Raw genomic sequence first — 26,581 nt, forward strand, 5'->3', positions numbered from 1 at the left:
AAAAAAAATCCACATTTACTGAAGTACAGCAATGGCAAAAACTGAATCAAAGGTTTTTTTGGTATAATTTGGTTGCATGATCTGGTAAAAAAGAAAATGCATTATACTTGCTAAAGAAAACATTACACAGGACCCATCTATTGTGCCTGTGATGTATAATGACACCAGGGGAGGGCGCTAAATCACTTAACAGACAGTTCAATTTTGAGTTGCATCTGCTTTATTCAAAATGTTTACCAAATGGCTAAAAGCCTGTGAGACTACTAGATCTCATTAACCTGTGTGGTCCCAGTACCACTCATAAAGGTTTGTAAAAACTTGGTGGTCCTTTTTCCTACGGATGTAGTCACAAGCATAGCACACATGTTCTCTGGGAAAATCGACATGTTTCACTTCATAGAGTTTTCGCCACCCGAAATACATTTTGTACTCATCCTCATTCTTATCTAATGAAAGCAGGCGCTGAGCCAGTTCTTTAGGGGTTGCAAAATCGTCCACATGTATGAATGCGTCACCTGGTATGAATCGCTCATATATGTGTCTAGGTGACCCTAGAACCACTGGCACGCTGCCTTTTGTGAGAGGATTGTACACCTTTTCTGTCATGTAATCTTGACTTTTTGTGTTTTCAAACGACAGATAAAACTTACATGATGTCATCACGTTGTCATATTCATCCCTGTTTAAGGGTTTCTGAAACGCACGTCCATACGTTTCAACGTGGACGTGTTCCTTCAGTTCTTTATAATATCTCACCCTATCATGCCTCTCATTCCAGTTGCTGACAATCCAACACACAACTTTGTCCTTCTTCTTTAAGACTGCAGGGAAGATTTCATCCCCTCTGTCTGGAGCTTTGATAATCATTTGCTCACGGATGGTAATGTCTGCATCCTTTCTGTAGTTCAGAGTTACATTGAATAAGTTGCTCAGTCCTGGTATTTTTGGTGTGTTGTCCGGGGACTCGAAGTGCATCCAGACCCATTTCTGAAAATATGGGCGTGGCTCAGATGGTAAATTAGACAGGTCCCATTTGATGTCTCTGTGATGTATAATGACTCCATGGGCCTCTCTGTAGAGGGCTCTGTCCGCAGTTAAATAACAACCTTCTATGTTAAATTCAGATCCGCAAGAGTTCAAGTCAAAATGTCGTCCAAATGGCCAGAACCATATGAGAATGACAGTGCTGTCGGTATCGGTGTGATGTGTGGGCAGCGCGGCTGGTGGAGACGCAATATTCATGGATGGCATATTGGAATAATGCTGTCGCAGAAAAAACAGGTTTAATCCAGCCGAAATGACAAAAAACCGATGGTCAAACAGTTGAAACATCATTAGTGTAGTCTGCCGCACTGTTAATTAACCTGTTGAGAGGAAAAAGTAACTTTTTAATTTCATAATTTGATTATATCACTTTTGCGATTATTTATCATGGTTATTTCTGTAAATATGTCCAAATGCTATTACACAGGCTCATAACAGTTAATGAAAACATGCCAAGGTCTCTAAAAAGCACCTTCAGCTCACATAATGGAGAAAAGAGGTTCTGATGGTGTCTGATCATCTGAAACAGGTTAACTGATGCATCACCATATCTGGGTCAAATTCTAATCGACTGTTAAACTTATACTTACACTTATGGTGGTGGAAGAAGCTACGGCTGAGTGTCCAAACTGTCTCCAGACGTGGACTGAAGACCCACCTCTTCTGTGTACACTTAATGGAGCACTAACACTATGTCTATTTAACCTGTTTTTTTCTAGATCTTGCACTTTTCCACATGTTGTGTTTAATGGTGCTTGCATCATGTGTATTTGGTACAGTTTGGGATGTTTCATTGTGTGTATTAGATATTGCATGTATTATGTACTGGATGGGATATTTTCTGGTGTGTATTATGTATTGGATGTATTAGGTATTGAACATATTAGGTATTGAACATATTAGGTATTGGATGTATTAGGTATTGGATGTATTAGGTATTGGATGTATCAGGTATTGGACAAATTAGATTTTGAATGTATTAGGTATTGAACGTATTAGGTATTGCATGTATTAGGTATTGGACGTATAATGTAGTGGAATGTATTAGGTATTGGATGTATTAGGTATTGAATGTATTAGGTATTGGACGTATAATGTAGTGGAATGTATTAGGTATTGGATGTATTAGGTATTAGATGCCCTGGTTCTGGCAGCATCCTTGCAACTGTATTCAGGTCTACCTGTATTTCCGCTGGGTATTCCAAGATAATCACTAAGCACTTTTGTAAGTCACTGTGGATAAGACATAAATGTAAATGTAAAAACCTGTGACGTGGAGAAGGGTCTGATTGGAGAAACCTGTGACGTGGAGAAGGGTCTGATTGGAGAAACCTGTGACGTGGAGAAGGGTCTGATTGGAGAAACCTGTGACGTGGAGAAGGGTCTGATTGGAGAAACCTGTGACGTGGAGAAGGGTCTGATCGGAGAAACCTGTGACGTGGGAAGGGTCTGATTGGAGATTCGTAGCATCAGACTTCTCTCTTCCTACTCCAACAGTAGGATTCTGTGACGTATTCAAGACAACGTATGAGACACTAGAGGTGGACACGTATCCTTAAGCAGCAATGTTCATTTTTTGCTGTCATTGTTTTTTTTCATGCAGTAATTTCAGTCATTTTTATGCCTTAGGACCCCGTGTTTCACATATTTTATACAAATTTGAACAGAATATTATCCAAAAATGTGAGGACACATTGTTTGAGCAGTTTCATTAGTGACACAAAACTTCATGGAAACTCAACAGTAGACAACTGCCACATGTAAGCTACAGCAAACTTTTTTCTGAGAAGGTATTGACATCAAATGTAGGTTGCTGTAGGCTATATTAAACTGAGATTAGTAGTGCCATCTTTCATTTTTATGGTATAATATTCGTATTTCACTATGTTTAATAAGTACCTTTCATGAATTTCAAGTACAACAGCAGGAGACCCATTTTATGCTACATACTAACATGAAATTATTTCCATAAATACATTTCTAACATTTCTATAAATCCCAAGATGGCTTTAGTGATGAATATAAAAACCAAAGAATGGCAACCAGAAAAGGTCCAGCCAAACTCTGTAATGTGGAATAAGAAAATGCTCATATATCGACAAATTTCGACACCATGGACACCATTTTCTTTGTGGCTTTCGCATGACTAAAAGCTATTTATTAAATAAACACTACATAGACAACATGTATGAATAACTCGTAGTCAGTGTTATTCGGCACGCGTTCATAATACCATAGGCCTACGTGTTCATGGTTGATATTTTTCTGCATCTAACTAATTTTTTAGTACCGGTAAGTAGGCTACATATGTAAATACACATAGTAGCGACTACACTTGAACTGAATTTAGAAAATGAAAGTAAATGAAGAATCTAAAGTTCGGCAGCCAGACCAATTATAATTTGAGGTACTCGTGATAATATTGAAACACACACTTTATATAGTCGTGATGAATATGTCCTTTGGTACGAACTCAGACCTGTATCTCGTACTTAAAACGTTTAACTTACAAAACCGTTAGTTTTTGTCCGAAGAAAACAGCCTCGGTTTCGCTGCTCATTGCGGTACGAAACCCCGTTTTCAGCCCACCCGTTTGGTTTTGGGTGTATTACCGTATTGTCCAGTTGCAGAGGGAACTTGATCCTTACAGCTGAGGGCATAAAACCCCACCTTTAGGTAAATGTTGACGCTTTGCTTTGGTGCTGTCGATATGAAATGTTTTCTGGTTTGTTTAGGGTTTTTTGCTTTTTAGGGAGGGGTGGGGGCTTATTTTGCTTCCACATTAAAGTATAGCGAATGTGAGAAATGTCATCGGTTGACTCCCTGATCACATTCTGACTCTTGCTAAAATCCGCGGGCTACGTAACTCTTTTCGCCTTATCTACAGACTCCTACCGCACGCCTAACTGTTCATATAACCCTTCTAATCGGCCACAAACACAAGTCCTGTTGCATTTTCGCAGTTCGTTTGCGTACGGCGCCGTATCTGCACAGAGGTACGAGGCTGAAGTTGGTTCCTTATTCGCCAGTGTCTTATTCGCACTTTCCGTTCCACCTTAAAAAAATAAAGCGGTAGTTTCATTATGTCGCCGCGATAGAATGTATTGTACGTTTCTATGGCTGTATCTCCTGATTCTTACATCGTCTTAATCGTCCTGTGTAAGAAGTCAGAAGACTGACTGATGTAAGAATCAGGAGATACTGCCATACAAACTAAGACCATTGCACTATATGCACATTACATTCTATCGCCTGACATGCCAAGTTCACAGGTCAATAAAAAAAATATTCTACAGTAAAAAACCTTCTTCTTCTGGATTTATACAGTCACTTATGTGGTCATGTATATCTGCTTGTCAGATCTTTGAGACGATGTAAGAATCAGGAGATACTGCCATACAAACTAAGACCAATGCACTGTATGCACAGTACATTATTGCCAGACATGCCAACTTCACAGGACGATTATAAAAATATTCTACAGTAAAAAACCTTCTTCTTCTGGATTTATACAGTCACTTATATGGTCAATCAAACCTGCTCGTCAGATCTCTGAGACGATGTAAGAATCAGGAGATACAGCCATACAAACTAAGACCAATGCACTGTATGCATAGTACATTTTCGCCTGACATGCCAAATTCACAGGACGATTATAAAAATATTCTACAGTAAAAACTCTTCTTCTTCTGGATTTATACAGTCACTTATATGGTCAATCAAACCTGCTCGTCAGATTTCTGAGACGATGTAAGAATCAGGAGATACAGCCATAGAAACGTACAATACATTCTATCGCGGCGACATAATGAAACTACCGCTTTATTTTTTTCAGGTGGAACGGAAAGTGCGAATAAGACACTGGCGAATCAGGAACCAACTTCAGCCTCGTCACAGAGGTACAGCCTGTTCAAAAATAAATAACCAAATTAGCTATAAAGTGCTGCGCAATTGTTTTGTAACCAGGATGTAATCCGTCGTGTAATCCGCGGTTGCATTTCATTACATTTTTAATATTCTTACACAAAAGCAGAATGACCGCATCCTGTTTTCATCGACTCGCAATTCTAGACTTTTTGGAAAAATCGTCAGAACACCGGCTCTGCTACCGGCTGCCTTGTTAGATTCAAGAAAGAACACACGCTGATAAGATGGAAAGTCGGTAGTACTACACTGCTATCACTTGTAAGCTATTCACGCTATTTTCCATGACAACGCTGGGCAGGGCCATCTTGGTTGACTTTGTGTTGGAACTTCCGGTGCTACGGATACGCTGATACCGATTACAAGCAAAACGACAAAAACACAAAATGACTAGCATAATATGTTCAGTTAGAGCAGAGGTGGCCAACCCGTCAGAGACCAAGAGCCACAAGAGGGGGCATGGCGAGTGTAAATTATTAGCGGGGGGATGTAAAATGGACACAAATTAAGTATTAAGTAAAAAAACAAGCACAAACTTCGATATAAACAAAAGTTGTGATATGCTTCAGGACTTTGTCACGTTTGGAGCACACTACGAGCTCTGTTATGTACACAACTGTTGTTTTCTAGGTAAAAAGTGGATAAACTCCGTTATCAACACTCGTTACAACGCCACTGACCTGCGCTCACTTTTAGGAAGAAAATAACAGACAGTGTCAGTAGTTTTTAAACCTCCCTCAGTCGTGTGCGGTGCCTTTGCTGAACCTCGTATGTGGTTTATTCCAAACGTGTGACAGAAGAACCGCGTCTCACCAACGAGACTCAAAGCACAATCACAATATCACAGATACTTCATACCGCTAGTCTCCAGTTTTCCACTATGCCGGTTTTAAAAGTATTAGCGGCTCGCTGGGCTTGTAAACAAACCGCGCAGCACGAAGATGTAGCAGTGCTTGACCAACAGTGTTACGAACACAGCTCGAAAGATCTGAGTGTTGCGGGGCACCTTATATCCACCGCCTTCCAAAGAAGAGGACCTGCGTCTAAGGCTGAAGGCACTAAATTTAAAACATCCACCCAAACGTCCATACTGCTCTTATCATTTTGTGGAGGGGAAACCAACACCAGATCATCCTTATCCCGAGAAATGGCTCGGTTATGAAGCTCCGATGAAGCAAACGCGTTGGGTGCTTGTGAGGCTATCAGATAAGTAACTATTTTATCAGTGGCCACATCTTTTCCTTGCATTCATTTTGTAAATTTAAGTAATTAAGTAAAGAAGTAAATAGACAAGAATGCCTATTTTATGAAAAAAATCATTCAAATGTAGTAGTGTACACTAATGCAAAAATGGCTGACCGGAAGTTCTAACACAAAGGCGGAAGAAACACACACTTGAAAGTGGGCGTGGCGAAATACGGTGAATAGACAAATGATCTATCCTCATTTTCTGAGAAGTCATTTGCCACAAATGTATGTTGTTGCTGGATATTAAACCCTTTGAGGTTAGTAGTTTAATATTTAGTTATGCTCTAACATTCATATTTCACACAAACAGTTGTTTCTCTTAAGTGTATTTCAGATTGGGATAATGTAGACAGAGTGAAACCTTTTCTTAAATCTTTAGTAACATCCATGAACCATTTATAATAATAATAAATAATAATACATTTTATTTAAAGCGCCTTTCATAACACCCAAGGACACTGTACAGATAAAAGGGGAGAAAAAGGTCAGGTACAGCAGAAATAATATAAAACAATTAAGAGATATTAAAAGCAGTCCGAAACAGGAGTGTTTTCAGTTCAGATTTTAAAGTCTTGAGTGAAGTGCAGGAACGCAGGGAAATGGGGAGGGAGTTCCAAAGCTTTGGGCCAACAACGCTGAAGGCTCGTTGACCGAACCCTTGTAGCCGGACTGGAGGAACAACCAAGAGGTGAGCATCAGCGGAACGGAGAGAACGTGCAGGACAGTAGCGTGAAACTAGCGAGGACGGGGGGGACCGTCAGGGCCCTAAAATATTCTTAAAATATAAATATATAATTTATCAATTTTTTTTATCTACTTACAGTTTGACAATCGACATCTAAACAATTACAGAAATATAAGCAAATAAATTATTCAACTTCTGTGTTGGAAGGTGAGGGGTTAAGTGGAAGCCTGTGAGCCTGTGTCTCCCTCTATCAGCACTGCAGGGCCGGCGCCACGGGGGGGGGCGAATGGGGGCGTCGCCCCCTCAGTCGAGGTGTCCCGCCCCCTCAATGTAAAAAATAAGACCCATTTATTTGACAACAATCGCTACATGGTGCCCCCTCGGCCGCTCAACAATCGTTACACGCAACCCCCCCCCCCCCCCGCTCAACAACTTACGTTCGCCCCCCCCGAAATTTTATGACGCCCCCTCACTGTATATGTACGGGCGCCGGCCCTGCAGCACTGTGATGCCCGCTGTTCGTTTACAGAGGGCCTGGCAGTGATAATTCAGCGCAATACCAGTTTCAAATGACAGTAAAATTGACCAATCATATCTTCCCTCTTAGTGGGCGGGCTTAACTGTATGATAATTTCCGCCCGCTGTGGCGACGCTAGCTGTCGTTAGCGTACCACCGCTAGCTAGTTTCGATTCAATCCTTTAATGTCCTCGTGCGCGTTGTTTACATATTCCGCTCCTGAGGAACACGGAGCTGTAGAACCGTATTTTGTTTGGAACCTTATTTTGCTTAAGAAGTTATCTAGTACACATATTATTGTTTATTGCGTTTCTAAAGCTGTACTGTCATCTCAGTTTTTTATTTTTTATTTATTGCAGTTAATTAGGAAGGGGGGGGGGAGTGGGCCCACTTTTAATGGTCACTGTTCGCTACTGGTTTACATATTATGTCAGCTGCTTTCGTTTGTTCACTATGGAAGATAAACTCATTACACGTTCATATGTCGGTATGACATATCTCATACAGTAGCACTGTCACCATGACACAAAAATATTATACACATTGTTTATCCAGTATATTTTAACATGGCCGACATCTCTTCTTCCAGGCCCATCTGCTTTTACGTTGTCAGCATGTCTTTTTGCTGCTTTCCTCCAGATGAACTGCCCCCAGACACTTCTGCTGATCTTTGAGATAAAAAAGATAAATGAGTCTTTGACTTACTGTGACTTCTCCTCCAGCAGCTGTGCCTTCACAAGATTCACACGACAGGTTTTTCTGTTTCATTTTCTCAGTTATGCTGTGACCACAGATGTGAAGCAGCCTGTAGTTTTGCATGTGCTGAAGATGAACATTGGTGTCACATTTCCATTGGTATCACAGCTTTAGATGTCAAGACTTATAGACGTCTCCTGTGTGTCTCACAGGAAGCAGCAGAATGCTTAGCCATGTGTGCTAGGGCAACTGAGCAGGAAGGGGTAGGGTGGTGTGGGGTGGCTGGGTGGAGTGACTTCTGTGACACTTTTCAGTGCTTCCGTTACACTTTTCAGTGCTTCTGTTACACTTTTCAGTGCTTCTGTTACTTTTCAGTGCTTCCGTTACACTTTTCAGATACATGTGCTCTACCTTTTTAAAGGTTTAACGCTACTGTTTTGAAAAAGACAAAAACAAAGTATCCCTGGGTAGTGTACGTTTGCTCAAGACTACTTAGCAGTAGTGTCATTTAATTTGTGTCATATGACCCATCAGCACTGGACACCATATAGATGCTTCTGAGGCAAAGGCCAAGCAGGGAAGATACTCTAATGTATAATATAGTTATACTATAACTATTCTATACTATACTATAACTACTATGAATATGCTATACTATACTGCTCAATATCTCACTTTACCATGAAAAAGTGTTGAACAGCCCCCCCCCCCCCCCCCCCCCCCCATAAAAATATTATAACACAGAGGATCACTACTCAAGGACAGAAAGGAGCTGTGTGTCCACTTTGTATTCTGAACATTTTCCACAAAACAGCTTGTTTTTTTGTCATAGTTCAGTAATTGTAATGTAGCATAAAACACTGAATGCACAAAAGACAGCACAAAACACGTCACCCATAGAATATCTCATGATTCAGCTGTTTTCAGTGGACAGGAACCAAAGCCAAATGTGTCACTGTCACAGGTGAGGACAGCAGGACGCTAAGACAGTAGTAACCTCAACACTTAATGTTTATTTAAGGATTCACGCAGAGCAGTGGGAAGAAAGTCAACAAGAACCGAAGAAGTAGACGACACGCTCACTTAAGTAAAACCGGACACCGAGTGCAACACTTCAAAATAATGAGACAAAGAACAGGTGATATGAATATCACCAGTGAACATTGTGATGGAGCTGCCCTCCACCACAATGTACACAACACATAGGTATGGACATTAGTTTCATTATGTTGTAAGTTGATAACCAAATGAAGACACATATGATTTAATTTACTTACCAAGGGAGAACCTGCACAGAAAAAGGAAAAGTTATATGTCTGTAATGAAATGTGGGAATTCTATCTGAGCAATTTAAACTAAAGAAAACACCGGTGATTGTATGCAGAGGAAGGCAGCCATGTTGTCTTGTTGAGAAAACTGATTGGGTTCTGTAAAGAGCTTTTATGGGTTGGGTTTCCTGCCAAAAATCCAGGAAGTGACATCACACCACTCCTGGGTAGCACTATAAAAGGCCTGATGTCAATTGTACATGGACAAACGTACACATGCAGACACAGACACGCCCAGAAGGGAGGGGTCAGAGGCTGTACCATGACAAGTCGCTTTTTGATTGGCCTCTTGTGTAGTGTATGCATTATTAGGAACACACACGTTGGATGGAACTGAACGCCAAAGGTCCACTGTGATCATTGTAGTGAAATGACTGCTGACCCTCTGTGTACAAATTTGGTGCATTCTAGTTCATTTTGTCCAAACAGAACATCTTAAATCCTGTTCTTTGCAACACCCATGTGATACAAGAGATAATAAATACGTTGGGTACAAGAAACAAACCCATTTACTGGTGAATGAATAGCAACAGGAAGAAAACACAGAAGCTATGTGCACTTTCAATAGTGTGATGCTGCAGGGCGGGTGTCATGTCTGCAGTGAGGCATAATGCCGAGTTTTGGGTAACGCGTGTCTTTATTCAAATACAAATATGATACACGCAAATACCACAAAGATACAAGTGAAAGTGAAAGTCTGACAAAGATACAAACACAGGGGTTTTAAAATGTGCACAAACACACACACACACACACACACACACACACACACACACACACACACACACACACACACACACACACACACACACACAATTTAGAGCTGCCCCTCATGTATTCAAAATGTTTACCAAATGGCTAAAAGCATGTGAGACTACTAGATCTCATTAACCTGTGTGGTCCCAGTACCACTCATAAAGGTTTGTAAAAACTTGGTGGTCCTTTTTCCTACGGATGTAGTCGCAAGCATAGCACACATGTTCTCTGGGAAAATCGACATGTTTCACTTCATAGAGTTTTCGCCACCCAAAATACATTTTGTACTCATCCTCATTCTTATCTAATGAAAGCAGGCGCTGAGCCAGTTCTTTAGGGGTTGCAAAATCGTCCACATGTATGAACGCGTCACCTGGTATGAATCGCTCATATATGTGTCTAGGTGACCCTAGAACCACTGGCACGCTGCCTTTTGTGAGAGGATTGTACACCTTTTCTGTCATGTAATCTTGACTTTTTGTGTTTTCAAACGACAGATAAAACTTACATGATGTCATCACGTTGTCATATTCATCCCTGTTTAAGGGTTTCTGAAACGCACGTCCATACGTTTCAACGTGGACGTGTTCCTTCAGTTCTTTATAATATCTCACCCTATCATGCCTCTCATTCCAGTTGCTGACAATCCAACACACAACTTTATCCTTCTTCTTTAAGACTGCAGGGAAGATTTCATCCCCTCTGTCTGGAGCTTTGATAATCATTTGCTCACGGATGGTAATGTCTGCATCCTGTCTGTAGTTCAGAGTTACATTGAATAAGTTGCTCAGTCCTGGTATTTTTGGTGTGTTATCTGGGGACTCGAAGTGCATCCAGACCCATTTCTGAAAATATGGGCGTGGCTGAGATGGTAAATTAGACAGGTCCCATTTGATGTCTCTGTGATGTATAATGACTCCATGGGCCTTGCTGTAGAGGGCTCTGTCTGCAGTTATATGACAACCTTCTATGTTAAATTCAGTTCCGCAAGAGTTCAAGTCAAAATGTCGTCCAAATGGCCAGAACCATACGAGAATGGTGACATTTTCCAACGGAGAAGTCTTAGTAAGATGCACAGGTTGGGGCCCCACGGGTTGGGGGCCCACATGTTGGGGCCCCATGGGTTTGGGGATGACAGGTGGGTGGACAGGTTTAGAAGAAAAAATAGGAGCAATAGTAGTGTATGCAAAAAATGCATTTAGCACAAAAGAAAATATATAAAGCAGTTCCAGTAAAACGAATACACAATGGGATGATGACATTACTTCACCTGTTGAGAAGAGAATTAAATACTATGAATCAAAGTCTACAGCATCAATGCATTTGTAATTTCTTGCTCACTCAGTACAAAAATTCTAGATTGATTCTGTCACTGATATTTCTGTAATTAGGCCCATCAAGAGTCAGATGCAGATAACAGCCTCAGCAGATACGACAGTGAAACCATTCCGTGCTCTCTACAAAGCACATTCAAATAATCTGACACAGAGGTTAACTGGTGCATCATTGCATCTGGGTCCAATTCTAATAGGCTGTTAAACTGATACCTGTGACCTGAAGAACCGACTGACCTGAGATTCCTAGTGTCAGACGTCTCTCTTGCTAGCAGCTGCTCCAAAAGCCGAGCTCATGTGATGTATTTCAGGACTCTGTGATGTAATTCAGGACCTGACAAAAGAGGTGGACGTTACCCTGACGCTTAAGCACCATTCGTATTCCTTTCCTTGTTATTTATTGTTAAAATGCAAGCTCATTATTTACTTTATCAATGCGTCAATATAAAGTTGTGTAGAAGTTTGCATGTCTGGTGAATTGTGCTGCTTTTGCTACCGTAATGACTACTCTATCGAAAAATGCTACCTTGTGTATTAACATTTACAGTTTTGTGTGCATAAATGCACAGCCTATCTCTCAGTGCCATGGCTTAATTTTAATAACAAATGAGTACTGTAAGAGCACGAAAAGCACGAAAAGAAAAGTTTTATACTCTACTGCAATAACTTTTTTAAACATTAAAGAGGCAACATATCTCGATAGTTAATATGGCATATCTAATAACGCTCTCAGACATGATCATATTACGTTGATCATTATTTTAATCCATTTGATGAACACGACAAATAAATAAAATAACTTTATTTAGCCGCTGAGTAACCCATATCGATGGGCAGCACAACTCGAACGAATACCTGATATTGCTGTAACACTATTACTTAGTAATTACAAAGTATCCAAAAGGAAAGTAATAGTTTTAGTTTCAGTATAGTTCGATAAGCATGTTTAGGTGTTTTGTGCTATGGCTGTCGTAACGGTAGCGGGTACACTACCAAGCTCTTTCCTGGCGCCGCCCACGAAGCTGCAGTTTATAGAAAAAAACACATTTTTAACAATTATCTCCAAGAGTCGGATAACTACATGTTGTTGATAAAATGTACGTGTGGCTTATATGTTTCTTTGCTCTGTAGCTAACGTAGCCAATACGGAAACACTGCCAGCTTCAAATTTTCCCTACAAGATTTATGACAAGCAGTCACAGTGAACTGTTAACTCTCTCAAACCACAGCTTCACTTATCTTTCGTCATTTTAGGAAGAAAACCCCACTTGACGTATTCTATCTTCCCGAATGCTTTAGTATTACAATTTCACTGTTGAAGAAACGCATTTGAGCCAAGAACTGCGTAAGAATTACGTTTAATAAAATCTAACGCTAATGACCACAAAACAACTTCAGACTCCGTAATAAAAAAACTTATGTATGAATTCAGATCTGTACCTTCATCTTAAATTTTAAAGCTTACAAAACCTTGTTTATGTCGCAAGGTAAAATCCACACGAAATCCATCTGGTTTCTCCCGTTAGTGAACTTGATTCTAGTCAAATCTTACCTTTTAACGTCAAATGAGTCCTGCGTGATGTGGTGTCACGTGGTGCCAGGCAGCTCTCTTGCTGAATCAACCCGTCTAACGGCTAAATAACAATACGATCCATTTAGATCCAGATCCATTTCGCACCGTAGATGAATTCAGGAAGCAGCATACATTTCTGAAAACTACTCTTTTTTAAAAACGACAGGGCGTTAAATGTAGTTTAACACCCATGTTTTCACCCGCAGACACACTACACTACACTATTATTTGTTTGCTTTGTTTTGTTTTATTCAGTGTTTTCCCCGCAACATCCCTACCGGCTCTACAGTAAAGTGCATGCGGTTGGAATGCGGTCCACGTCTGAAGTACGTCGGTCGACCACAGAACCGCAGAGAAGGGTAATAAAATAATGCTGCAGGCCGGAGCCCCGGTGGGCATGGGTAAAGGGCAGAGTATGTGTCAATCATTTTCGACTGCAGCCAATCAGATATTAGACTTTCGTTGTCAATCAATTTTTATTAAGCCAATTATCAGCCAGAGTTAGCTGTCAATCATTTTTTTACTGCAGCCAATCATCTTAACAGATCTGCCAAAAGAAGCCGGAAACTGCACGGAGAAGCTCTTTAAACAGAAGTATATGCCGCTCTTACACAAAAGTAGCTGAATAAAAACATTAGAAGAGCCACGACTTTAGACATTTTTAAATCAAAGTTTAAAATACTTCTCACTTGTTATTCTGGAATGGCACTTTAATGATTTTTTTTCCTTTATTGCACGTATTGCATCATTTGTACACAGAGGTGGGTAGGAACGCGTTACATTTACTCCGTTACATTTACTTGAGTAGCTTTTTGGACAAAAATGTACTTGTAAGAGTAGTTTTATTATGAACGACTTCTACTTTTACTTTTACTAGTAAATATGTGCTGAGAGAAACGCGACTTTTACTCCGTTACAATTGGATTTGCGCCGCGCTACCGTTACTTTCGTTTTGTAAATAATTCGTCAGAAGACTGACCAACGTCTCGTTACCCGAGTATGAGTGACCAATCAAATGAAGCCGGTCAGGTGATCACATACGCAAACTTTCTCAACCGGTAGCAAGAAAGTATGGTGACAGAAAAACCTCCCGAGCATCCCTGGCCTCACAGCCAATGTTTATATTACAAACGTGTAAAAAGGACAGTTATATAATGCACTGTCAGTTGTGTCTGCCAAAATGTGTGGACATTTCAGCCTACAAGAACAAATATGAGGAAACACAATGCGCGGGGTGGCGGGACGTTGTAAAATGGACACAAATTAAGTATTATATCGCGATCAATCGATCGCCAGTTGTTGGCGCCAGAGCGAACTAGTAACTCATTGAATCATAGATATGGATCAGAGGTAAATAAACTAGATTTTTTTCGGCGTGAGATATCGGAAGTGTGGCGTGTAAGCGTGTGAAGACAGTCAAATGCGTGTGAGTTGGCAACCCTGCGATGCGATAAGTTTGCCGTATGTATAATTTTGTGTAACGCTATATCTCTGAGGCATAACGTTTGTATGATGTAATTATTAAATGTAACGCAGTGCAATACTAAAAACCAGTTCACACTCTGAGTGTACACACTAGCAATATATGATGATTAAGTTTGCTATAAATTCAAGTCTCATCAGTTAGTGCCTTTGTGGAACACATTAAAGTTACACAGGCCTAATAATTAGGAACAAACTAAAATACATATTATTTATATATTATATTTATAATAAAAAAAATTTATCATTAAAAGTCATTGTTTCCAGCAATTCAATTAGTAGGTAGAACTCACGTAGAACTAATAGTAATTCAATTAGTAGAGCAACTCACGGTCACCTACCCCATAGTTCCCCTCGGCGGAGCTGAGCTTCTTGGAAAAGAAGGCAATCGGCTTAGGAGAGCTGCGCTTCTTAAAGCGCTGTGACAGCACAGCTCCCACCCCCACATCCGACGCATCTACTTCCACAATGAAGGGCTTACTTGGATCGGGCTGGTGTAGAACAGGAGCAGAAGCAAACGCCCATTTTAACTCATCGAAAGCTTTCTCCGCCGCGGCGTTCCACTGTAACCTCCTCACTCCCCCATGCAGTAGATCTGTGAGCAGCCTAGCGATATGGCTATAGGACCGGATAAAATGCCTGTAAAAGTTTGCGAAACCCAGAAAACGCTGAAGTTCGCACCATGTGTGAGGCTTATTCCATGCCATCACAGCCTCCACCTTACCGGGTTGCATGTGTACGGACCCTGGCCTTATGATGTAACCCAGGAAGTTTACCTCGGTGAGGTGAAACTCGCACTTCTCCAGCTTGCAATAGAGCCTATTGCACAGGAGAGTGCCCAGAACAGCGCGCACATCATGCACATGTCGGTCCATGGAAGGAGAATAAATGAGGATGTCGTCGATATAAGCAACAACGCATTTACTCAAATACTCCCATAAGACCTTGTTAATGAACGCCTGAAAAAACGACGGCGCCGAAGCCAAGCCATAAGGCAGGACTCGGTACTGGTAGTGTCCAGTGGACGTGCTGAACGCCGTTTTCCACTCATCCTCTTCCCGGACGCAGATGAGATTGTAGGCGCTGCGTAGATCGAGCTTGGTGAACACCCTTGCTGCCCGCAACTGTTCCAGTGCCGACGGCACTAGAGGAAGCGGGTAGGAGTAGCCCACTAAGAGGGAATTGAGCCCTCAATAATCTATGCACAGCCTCAAACCACCGTCCTTCTTCTTTACGAAGAAAATGCTGGCAGAGGCAGGCGAGGTGGAAGGTGCGTTGTAGCCCTGCGCCAAAGCCTCCCTGATATACTGGTCCATCGTCTTCTCCTCCTCCTGTGAGAGGGGATAAACTCTGCCTTTGGGGGGAGTGGTGCCCTCTTTAAGGGTGATGGTACAGTCCCAGGGATAGTGTTGAGGGAGTTAGGTTGCCTTCGTGGCGCTGACCACCTCTGCGAGGTCCCGGTACTGGCAGGGAATCGCTTGGGGGTGAGCTACGTTAGGGCTCTCTATGCTGGTAGTCAGCATCCTAACCGGCGCTCGGCAGAACACACGTCTGTGCGGGGTTGACCAGCGTAGGATGCGACCCGTGCCCCATTTTATGTGTGGGTTGTGTAGGCGCAGCCAGGGCAAACCGAGAATGATGGGATAACGCAATTGGGATAGAATACCGAATGATATGTGCTCAGGGTGCCCCTGGATCGTGAGACGGAGGTAGGCTGTGCAGTGTTGTATTACCCCCCCGCCCACAGGCCAGCCGTCCAGCGCATGCGCACGCCTCAAAAATACAATAAAAAGAGAATTGGGAACATCATAGTTTTGTGCGAGCGCGCTTTTTTCCAAATAAAATGGCATTGTGATGACGTAAGTGTGCTTGGGCGCGGCTTGATAAAGGCAGTGTGAGTGCAGGCCAGAGGGGGAGTGGGGAGGGGGGATAATCGGGCCCCAGCACAGAACTAGCAAACCGTGCCTAGTGTGAGTACGCCCTAAGTAACCGTGGCATGTATAGTCAGCAATTTACCAGTCAAGGAGTTACTCACCCGAGCTCTGCCACCGCTCGGGCGAGCGGTCTCCCTGGCTGCCGTGGTCTCTCCTATCTGCATTGGTTCAACGGACGGGATCTCCTTGGGACTCGCCGGTGAGGGCTGCCCGGGAGCTGGGCTGAGCGGTGCGCGGACCCCTCTCTCCTGAATGAGACGGTCATACGTTACCGCCAATCGAACCACCTGGTTGAAGGATTGTCCCTCTTGACGGCCCGCCAACTCGGCTCGCAGCTCCGGTCGTAAACTGGCCACGAACATATCCACCAAGGCGGCGTACTCACCCTGCCTCAGTTTCAGGAGGTTCTGTCCCACGGTGCTGCCTTGAGGCGGGTGAAAAAACACCTCGCGCAGCTCTGCAACGAAAGCGTCGTACGCAGAGAGGAGGGGCAATTCACTCCATCAGAGCCAACCCCCAGTCCAACGCCTTGCCGGTTAGGTGTGAGATTATATATGCGACCCTCGCGTCATCACTCATTCTTGAGCGGTACGCGAAGCAGAGCCCACACTGCACCAGAAACCCCTCGCATTTCTCGGGGTCTCCTCCGTAGGGTTCTGGAGGTGCAGTGTGGGCCCTCTCCTCCTCAGGTTCGGGGGATGAGGGTGCTCTTGCTTGAGATATAAGACTCTGTAAGCAACTCGACATCATCTGCATTAGTGTCTTCATCTCCTCTATCTCCTGCTGTTGCTTACCAATGGTCCTGCCTTGCAGGGCCAGGATCTCCACAGGCGTCAGCTCCTAAGCTCCAGTTACCACAGGCTGCGCATTCTGTGACGCCGGGGGCGTCAAGACAGAAACAGCCGGAGGCACGTGCTGAGCATGATTGGTTTTATTCTCCATCATGCAAACAAACAGAAAAACTCAGGCCACTAGGCAGAAATGGTAGTAGAACAACAACTCAAAGTAGAAGGGGAGACGAGAAGCAAAAACAGGTGAGTTGAGTAGCAGACAGGAACTAGGATTCCCACGGTGAGAGGCAAGAGTGCAGGCTGAATGCGCAGCACTGGACAGCGCGGCCTGTGGGAATAAATACAAGCCCTAACTGATTAGGTGCAGGTGTCAGTACTCAGGCGACAGCGATGGGGGGAGTGACCGGGCGTGTAAGGATGTGTTCTGTGTGTTTGTGGGTGTGCGTGATAGAGACGCGTGTGTGCGCGCCCTCTGGTGTCGTCCAGCCCGACCCACCGTAACATTATATATACAGTGATCCATCTCCACTTCGCGCTTCAGCTTGTTCGGCTTCTCTATTTCGCGGGTTTTTATAAGATATTAATTTGATCTTTGATGGAGATGATGGAGTGCTCCCGGGGTGGCAGACTGGAGCAGTCCATGGAGTGGAACCGGAGTGAGGAGGAGGAGGACATGGAGGCCGAAGGGGTCTCCCCAAGCGGTGTGTGCCTAACCTATTCTTCCCTCTTGTGCCACTGTGTGTAAGCGTGCCTGTGTGTGTGTTTGTGACCGTGCCGTTTAATGTGTTGAACGTTTTTTCCCCGGTCTTCCCAGGGAGGGTGTGCTAGGCGATTCGGGACGGACGCTTCGCCAAGGGCAGTCACCTCCCAGACGCAGGACTGAGCGCGTCGGATCCGCCCATCGTCGTGGGTTCGGGGCACTCGGCCCTGTTGGCACCCCGGGACGGGTAGTGCCCTTGGAGGGGGCGTCTGTCACGTTGAGGACCTCGGCCCCTCCCCTTTGGGTGTGTGTATACGTAGTCCACGTGCTTTGTCTGCGTCAATGGAATTCCGTGGTGATGGCTATGTCGTGTGAATAATGTGTCTCACCTGTGAATCGTCTCGTAATTACGTGGGGCTAATGTGGTTTGTCTATTTAATGTGTGCTCGCGCAGTGTCCTGTGCTCGTCGTTGTCTAAAGTCTACACGTTGTGTCATTTGTTCTCCGTGCGCTATTGCGCAATACTTGTAAAATAAACGTGACATCTGCAGAAAGAAGGATTTCGTGTCTCGTCCTTCGTCCCTCGCCGAACGTCACAAAAAAAAATAATAATAAGAAATGTAAGTTGCTCTGGATAAGGGCGTCTGCCAAATTCCATAAAAATGTAAAAAAAATGTAAAAAAAATTAAATAAATCAAATACCCAGTCTGGTAGACATTCAGGAACTTCAAGTATTGCCACTTTGAAAATGCTAACTTTTCTTCGGCTTGCTCCTGACAGGCCATTTCTGCCTCTTCTCCGTTTGTGTCGTGTGTCACTGGTGTGCTTCGGCGCACGTGTAAAAAAACTGGCTCTGATTGGCTACCATAATGCTGCCTTAGCCAATCGCTTACTGACTTGTTAAGTTAAACAGGTGTTACACCGAGAACTGTGACCTATCGAGATATCTTACTCCTCACTAGCCTGGGCAGGGGTCCGCTCGTATTACTGTTAGTATATCAATATATATAGTAACGCACCGCTTTTAATGACCAGTAACATCAACGGTGTTGTAACGACAGGAAAAGTAATTAATTATATTATCCCGTTACTGACAAAATGACACCGTTACCTAACGCTGTTATTTTTAATGGCGTTATTCACAACACTGCTTATCCAGTTCTATTCATTGTTATCTATCATCCTCCCAGGCCACATACATACTTTCTCGAATATTTTGCAGAAATGCTTTCTAGGATTTTAATTGATTCTGATTATATTTTATTTACTGGGGATTGTAATATTCACATGGATATATCCACAAATTCAATTACTTCAGAATTCATGAGGATGCTTAACTCTTTTGATCTCATACAGCATGTATAAGGCCCAACTCATAAGCACGGCCACATTTTAGATTTGATAATTTCTAAACACATAGAGGTTAATAATAGTGCTGTCAATGCCAGGTGCCGCGATTAAAAGTTCTCACCAGGATTTTGCTCAGGCTTCCTGGATTGTGTTGATTCACCAGGATTCTGCTCAAGCTTGCTAGATTTTCTAATTAGCAATCCAGGTAAAATTAGTGGAATCAACACAATCCAGGAAGCCTGAGCAAAATCCTGGTGAGGACTTTTAATCGCGGCACCTGGATTTGACAGCACTAGTTAATAATACTGAAATTACTGATGTTGCAATCTCTGATCATTTTAGTGTATTTTTCAATAAGTCATTATCTACCTCTCTCAGAAATGGGAATGAGTTAGTTGAACCATTCACACGCAGAGATTTAGGAACTGTATTGATGCTGTGGCACCAAACGTAACTAAAATTATCTCTGGTAGAATTAAGATGCCCTGGAGAAACACACCATCTATTGTAAAACTTAGGCAAGATTGCAAGATAGTATATTTTGTATATTTTGATATTTATAAAACAACATTGCAGAATTACAACAGTGAAATGAAATCAGCAAGGAAAAAGTACTTCACCACCTTAATGGATTCATCCAATAATAACTCAGCTGCCCTGTTCAGAAGTATAGACCGGCTAGTGAACCCCACCTCCTGTTCAGAAATATAGATCAGCTTGTAAAACCCACCTCCCATGTCTTCCCTGTTCAGAAGTATAGACCTGCTAGTAAACCCCACCTCCTGTGTCATCAATGTTCAGAAGTATAGATCAGCTAGTAAACCCTAACTCCTGTGTCTTCCCTGTTCAGAAGTATAGACCGGCTAGAAAACCCCACCTCCTGTGTCTTCCCTGTTCAGAAGTATAGATTAGCTAGTAAACCCCACCTCCTGTGTCTTCCCTGAATCTGTTTCAGTTGAAAATGTGATGAGTTTGCAATATTTTTTAGGGACAAGATTACTAGTATAAGGCAGAACATAGCAACAAGCACTAATAGACTATCAACCCTGAAATCAGTTACTCAGCCTAACTTTAATATGTCTTATTTCCAAGAAGTTGACATGGTAACACTACTTGATGTGATTTCATCACTAAAATCCTCTACATGAGATTCAGATTCAGATTCAAAGCTTTATTGTCATATGTACAGTAGAAAACGAGTTTCTCAGTACAATGAAATTCTTTTTTTGCTGTCTGCACAGGATATAATAAAGTAAAAAGTTTCAACAAATACTATTACTAATAATAAAAAAATATATATAAAACACCCTGAAATAAAAATTATTTACAATGTGTGTGCAAGTATGAGCAAAAGGTACATGCGAACTGGACCTTTTACCAACATGCTTTTTCAAGCAGGTTCTGAGCTCATTATCTAATGAAGTTCTAATGATAGTTAATCAGTCTCTGCAGCTGTGCAAATTCCCTAATATTCTTAAAACTGCAATGGTTAAGCAACTACAAAAGAACATATCTCAATAATTATCAACCTAAATCTAACCTTCTCTTTCTTAGCAAAATCATTGAAAAAGTTGTGTCAACCCAGTTGAATGTTTATATTAAGTAAACCAAATAAATGACACTTTTCAGTATGGTTCAAGAGCCCTCCACAGCACTCAAACAACACTAGTTAAGGTGACCTGAGATGACCTGAGATTTAAGAAAGATGCAGGCAAACTTTCAGTCATTTTTCTGCTTGATTTAAGTGCAGCCTTTGACACTGTTGATCATGAAATACTTCTTGACTGACTACAGAACTGGGTAGGCCTTAGTGGCTTAGTCTTAGTCTTAGACTGGTTTCAATTGTATCTACCGGGTGCGATTACTATGTTGCATTAGGTACCTCTTCCTCCACACATCAAAAAATAACTTGTGGTGTCCCCCAAGGATCAATTTGTGGGCCTTTACTGTTCAACCTATATATGCTTCCGTTACCACATATCATTAACAAACATGGTATTAGTTATCAATATGCATTGATAACATTTCTCTAGAACCTAAGGTCCTAAAATCAATTAGCTCATTGGTGATATACAGACATGGATGTCTGACAATTTTCTGCAATTAAATAAAGAGAATCAGAGGTTATTGTACTTGGTAGTGATTCACAAAGGAATGATGTTCTGAAGGACAATCTGAAAGCCAAACAATGTGTTAAGAACTTGAGCATCACTTTTGATAATGATCTCAGCTTTTAATCACACATCACGACTACATGCAGGACAGCGTATTTTCACCTTTGAAACATCGCTAAGTTCCAAGATATGCTCTCTCCTGCTGATAGTGAAAAACTAGTCCATGCATTTATCACATCAAGGCTATTTGATTGTAATGCTGTTCTATATGCTCTTCCAAAGAGCTCTATTTCTCACCTACAGCGAGTTCAGAACGCTGCTGCAAGGGTTCTGACCCGCAGGAGAAAGAGAGATCATATTACACCTGCACTCCACTCACTGCACTGGTTACCTGTCAGCTTTAGAATAGATTTTAAGGTTCTAGTGATGGTTTTTAAATGTCGTCATGGTCTTGCTCCTCTTTACCTCAGTGAAATGATGGTTACATATGTTCCAGTCAGGTTTCTCAGGTCTTCAAACAGTAATCTACTGGTGATTCCTAAAAGCCGATTAAAGATTGGCGAGGGTGCTTTTAGCCACTATGGCCCAAAGCTCTGGAACTCTCTTCCTGAGAAGCTCAGAAGCATTTATTCCTGTACAGCTTCAAGAAGAGTCTCAAAACCTTCCTGTTTAGATCTGCTTTTAGTTAGGAAACGCTAATGGTAATTTTTTACCATTTTAACTTTATCACATTATTTTACTTCATTATTTTACATAATTATATGTCTGTTCTAATTATTAATTAATAGTTTTGCCATCTTATTTACTTTATTACATTAATTTTGTCTATTATTTTAAATTTGATTTGAATGCGAGCCGAGTAATCTAATGAGTTATTATTTCCAATCTAGTAATCAGGTTAAAGTTACTTATTCAAGTAAATGTGCGTTACTATTTTTGTAATTTTCCTTAGTGAAAATATACACTACCGTTCAAATGTTTGGGGTCACCCAAACAATTTTGTGTTTTCCATGAAAAGTCACACTTATTCACCAGCAAACATTGTGAAATGAATAGAAAATAGAGTCAAGACATTGACATGGTTAGAACATTGTTTTTACATCAAACTTTGCTTTCGTCAAAGAATCCTCCATTTGCAGCAATTACAGCATTGCACACCTTTGGCATTCTAGCTGTTAATTTGTTGAGGTAAGCTGGAAAAATTGCACCCCACGCTTCTAGAAGCAGCTCCCACAAGTTGGATTGGTTGGATGGGCACTTCTGGCGTACCATATGGTCAAGCTGCTCCCAAAACAGCTCAATGGGGTTCAGATCTGGTGACTGCGCTGGCCACTCCATTACCGATAAAACACCAGCTGCCTGCTTCTTCTCTAAATAGTTTGTGCATAATTTGGAGGTGTGCTTTGGGTCATTGTCCTGTTGCAGGATGAAATTGGCTCCAATCAAGCGCTGTCCACAGGGTATGGCATGGTGTTGCAAAATGGAGTGATAGCCTTCCTTATTCAAAGTCCCTTTTACCTTGTACAAATCTCTCACTTTACCAGCACCAAAGCAACCCTAGACCATCACATTACCTCCACCATGTTTGACAGATGGTGTCAGGCACTCATCCATCATCTTTTCAGTTGTTCTGCGTCTCACAAATGTTCGTCTGTGTGATTCAAACACCTCAAACTTTGATTCGTCTTTCCATAACACTTTTTTCCAATCTTGCTCTGCCCAATGTCTGTGTTCTTTTGCCCATAATAATCTTTTTCTTTTATTAGCCAGTCTCAGATATGGCTTTTTCTTTGCCACTCTGCCCTGATGCCCTGTGAGGCATCGATTTCTCAAACTTGAGACTCTAATGTACTTGTCTTCTTGCTCAGTTGTGCAGCTGGGCCTTCCACTTCTCCTTCTACTCTGGTTAGAGCCTGTCTGTGCACTCCTCTGAAGGGAGTAGTACACACCATTGTAGGAAATCTTCAGTTTCTTGGCAATGTCTCGCATGGATTAGCCTTCATTTCTCAGAACAAGAATAGACTGTCGAGTTTCAGTTGAAAGTTGTCTTTTTCTGGCCATTTTGTGAGTTTAATCGAACCAACAATTGTAATGCTCCAGATTCTCAACTAGCTTAAAGGAAGGTCAGTTTTATAGCTTCTCTAATCAGCAAAACTGTTTTCAGCTGTGCTAACCTACTTGCACAAGGGTTTTCAAGGGTTTTCTAAATATCCAATAGCCTTCTTACACAGTTAGCAAACACAATGTACCATTAGAACACTGGAGGGATGGTTGTTGGAAATGGGTCTCCATACATCTATGTAGATATTGCATTAAAAACCAGACGTTTACAACTAGAATAGTCATTTACCACATTGATAATGTATAGAGTGTATTTTTGATGCATTTAATGTTAGCTAAATTGAAAAAAAAACTGCTTTTCTTTCCAAAATAAGAACATTTCTAAGTGACCCCAAACTTTTGAACGGTAGTGTATTTTTTTGCTTTTTTCTTGTCTCGGGCAGTGACGTCTGGCCTATGCGACAATTACGTCACGTTTTCAGCATGAGGACAACAGACATGTAATACCATGCAGCAACATAAACGTAATGTCTGGAGATACATTGTTACTGTCAAACATGCACTTCCAATAAAGTGAGTTCTGGCAAAACTAATTGTCATTTTATCGTTGTCGGCAGCTGCTGAATGTAACTAATAAAGTAACTTGTAATCTAGATTAGTTACTTTTAAAATAAAGTAACCAATAAAGTAACTGTGTTACTTTTTAAATGAGTAATCAGAAATCAAATTACTTTTTCAAGGTAACTAGGCCATCACCGATTGTAATACACATTGTCTAGTCACATGCATAAATGTCCAGGACAAGGCAAGGAAGGAATCAACTGGACTGATCTGGGATCTGTTGGAACCACTTCTCCAGCTTATGAGACCCAGCCCCAAGTAGCCCAACACCACTGGGGCAACAAAGTTGTTGTTAACCTTCCACACTCCTAAGTTTTTCTTTTAGACTCTAGTTGTGGTACCAGCATGGGTGTGGTAATGGGGGGGGGGGTGGACCTGACTACCCAGGGCCCGAGTAGAGAGAGGGGGAGAGTTCAAATCAAACATGCTGTGCTTCACTCTTGACTTAAGGATGACCAACAGGAGACGGTCAGTGGATGTGAGTGACCTGGATGGCCAGTAGGGAGGTCGTAGGTCAGAGTGATAGGACTGACCATTAAAGGATTTATAATCTCATAATTAACCCTTGAATTTAATCCTAAAATGCACAGGACGCCAGTGAAAGAAAGCCAATATAGGTGAAATATGGGAGAAATATGTTCATTCTTATAACTTATATGCCTTGGATAAGTTCCTGTGTATGATTCCTGCCACTTGGTTGCATGTCTCAGTGTAAGTTTTCATGTCGCCAGGATCCTGCTACTATGTGCTGGATTATCTCTGAGGCATTTGTATCTTGGACATTGTCAGGTGTGATCAACCCCTGCTCTAAATCGTCTACTGCTTGATCTTGTGCTGTTCTGCCCAGTGACTCTGCCAATCGCCAATCCAGCCAATCGCATTAGTCACCCCTACTATCTGTGATACATTCCATGGAGGGCTTTATCCTTCTAGGACACTTGCTCTACTTATTTGGTTTTCTATGTCTCCCATCTGGTCGAGACAACGGGCCGTTGTTGCACACTGTTTTATGTCCAAATCAAACACCCCCCCCCCCCCCCCCCATGGATTTGGATGTTGGTACAAAAGGCAAAGAGCTCATGCAGTATTTGTGCTTTCACTACTGATTAACAAAGGTCATGTAATGTACCAGTGAGACTAGGTAACAAATATCAGATAATGTACCGGTGAGACTGGGTAACAAACATCAGATAATGTACTGGTGAGACTGGGTAACAAACGTCAGATAATGTACCGGTGAGACTGGGTAACAAATATCAGATAATGCACCGGTGAGACTGGGTAACAAATGTCATGTGTTGTACTGGTGAGACTGGGTAACAAACGTCAGATAATGTACTGGTGAGACTGGGTAAAAAACGTCAGATAATGTACCGGTGAGACTGGGTAACAAACATCAGATAATGTACCGGTGAGACTGGGTAACAAATGTCATGTGTTGTACTGGTGGGACTGGGTAACAAATATCAGATAATGTACTGGTGAGACTGGGTAACAAATGTCAGATAATGTACCGGTGAGACTGGGTAACAAATGTCATGTATTGTACTGGTGAGGCTGGGTAAAAAACATCAGGTAATGTACTGGTGAGGCTGGGTAAAAAACGTTGTGTAATGTACTGGTGAGACTCGGTGACAAACGTCACTGGTGAGACAGGGCATCAAAGCTGTGTTTGTGGCAAGAAAGCCACAAACATTTTGTTTGTGTCCAGTTAAATATTCTATATGCAAATTGAATTTGAGATCTGAATTTGAATACTCATGTACCAGAGACCCGAAGGGGAAGGTATACTTTCAGACACTGGATAAAACTCAGAAATTGCAAAATCCTTAACTTATCAACCTGTGGTTCATATCCTGTGACACTAGGGATGCAGTGTGGAACACTGCCAAGGGAAAGCAGTTTCTCAAGGTTAAAGACCCAGGGAGCTTAAATCCATCTCCTCTCTAATTAGCTTAATCGTGCTCTTCTGGATACACAATGTGCACATAGAAAATACTGTTTCAAAGTCCTCATGACCCTTGTTGCAAAATGTTTACATAAGCAGTCAGCTTACTCTCACCAGTCAGAAAGCTAATACCCTTTTGATATGCTCTACATTCCTGTTTTATCACTCTCTTTGTGTCTGAGAAGTGTAACCAGCGAGCAGACCCCCACTAGCAGGCAGAAACCTTAGCCATGTGTACAGTATTTGTGTGTGTAAGGTTCTTCTGTGGATATATACAAACTGGGCTGTTCAAGTGAACCACTGCAGACTTTGTACACATAACTCAACATACTGTAGTGACTTTCAACACATACCTAAATTTGATTCTATAGACTACATGGTCTGACATAAATCACATAAATGACATACAGAAGAGAACAAGGATTACATAATAATCGAAAATGAGTTCAGAAGTCAAAGTGAAAATGGCCAGCTT

General features: G+C 41.9%; 2 protein-coding genes across 11 annotated transcripts; both read right to left on the bottom strand.

The window, feature by feature from the left end:
- Nucleotides 1-202: 202 nt before the first annotated feature.
- Nucleotides 203-8,387, bottom strand: LOC143517478 (4-galactosyl-N-acetylglucosaminide 3-alpha-L-fucosyltransferase 9-like). 8 transcript variants are annotated; one of them, XM_077010056.1, is made up of 3 exons: nt 8,124-8,387; nt 2,311-2,548; nt 203-1,263 (listed from the first exon to the last, which is right to left on the bottom strand). In XM_077010056.1, the coding sequence occupies exons 2-3, from the start codon at nt 2,512-2,514 to the stop codon at nt 274-276; spliced, it is 1,194 nt and encodes a 397-aa protein (XP_076866171.1). In that variant the 5' UTR covers nt 2,515-2,548; nt 8,124-8,387; the 3' UTR covers nt 203-273. The 8 variants fall into 8 exon arrangements, with proteins under 8 accessions (XP_076866171.1, XP_076866169.1, XP_076866168.1 ...); XM_077010054.1 differs by lacking the exon at nt 8,124-8,387 and adding an exon at nt 3,555-4,129; XM_077010053.1 differs by lacking the exon at nt 8,124-8,387 and adding an exon at nt 3,657-4,122.
- A 1,666-nt stretch (nt 8,388-10,053) lies between these two features.
- On the bottom strand, nt 10,054-13,467 carry LOC143517480 (4-galactosyl-N-acetylglucosaminide 3-alpha-L-fucosyltransferase 9-like). 3 transcript variants are annotated; one of them, XM_077010064.1, is made up of 3 exons: nt 13,085-13,467; nt 11,770-11,866; nt 10,054-11,468 (listed from the first exon to the last, which is right to left on the bottom strand). In XM_077010064.1, exon 3 carries the CDS (start codon nt 11,458-11,460, stop codon nt 10,330-10,332), a length of 1,131 nt encoding a protein of 376 aa, XP_076866179.1. In that variant the 5' UTR covers nt 11,461-11,468; nt 11,770-11,866; nt 13,085-13,467; the 3' UTR covers nt 10,054-10,329. The 3 variants fall into 3 exon arrangements, with proteins under 3 accessions (XP_076866179.1, XP_076866178.1, XP_076866180.1); XM_077010063.1 differs by lacking the exon at nt 13,085-13,467 and adding an exon at nt 12,973-13,079; XM_077010065.1 differs by lacking the exon at nt 13,085-13,467 and adding an exon at nt 13,003-13,056.
- Between the last annotated feature and the right edge of the window lie 13,114 nt (nt 13,468-26,581).

This window comes from Brachyhypopomus gauderio, chromosome 6 (assembly GCF_052324685.1).
Source record: "Brachyhypopomus gauderio isolate BG-103 chromosome 6, BGAUD_0.2, whole genome shotgun sequence".
In the NCBI taxonomy this organism is placed as follows: domain Eukaryota; kingdom Metazoa; phylum Chordata; class Actinopteri; order Gymnotiformes; family Hypopomidae; genus Brachyhypopomus; species Brachyhypopomus gauderio.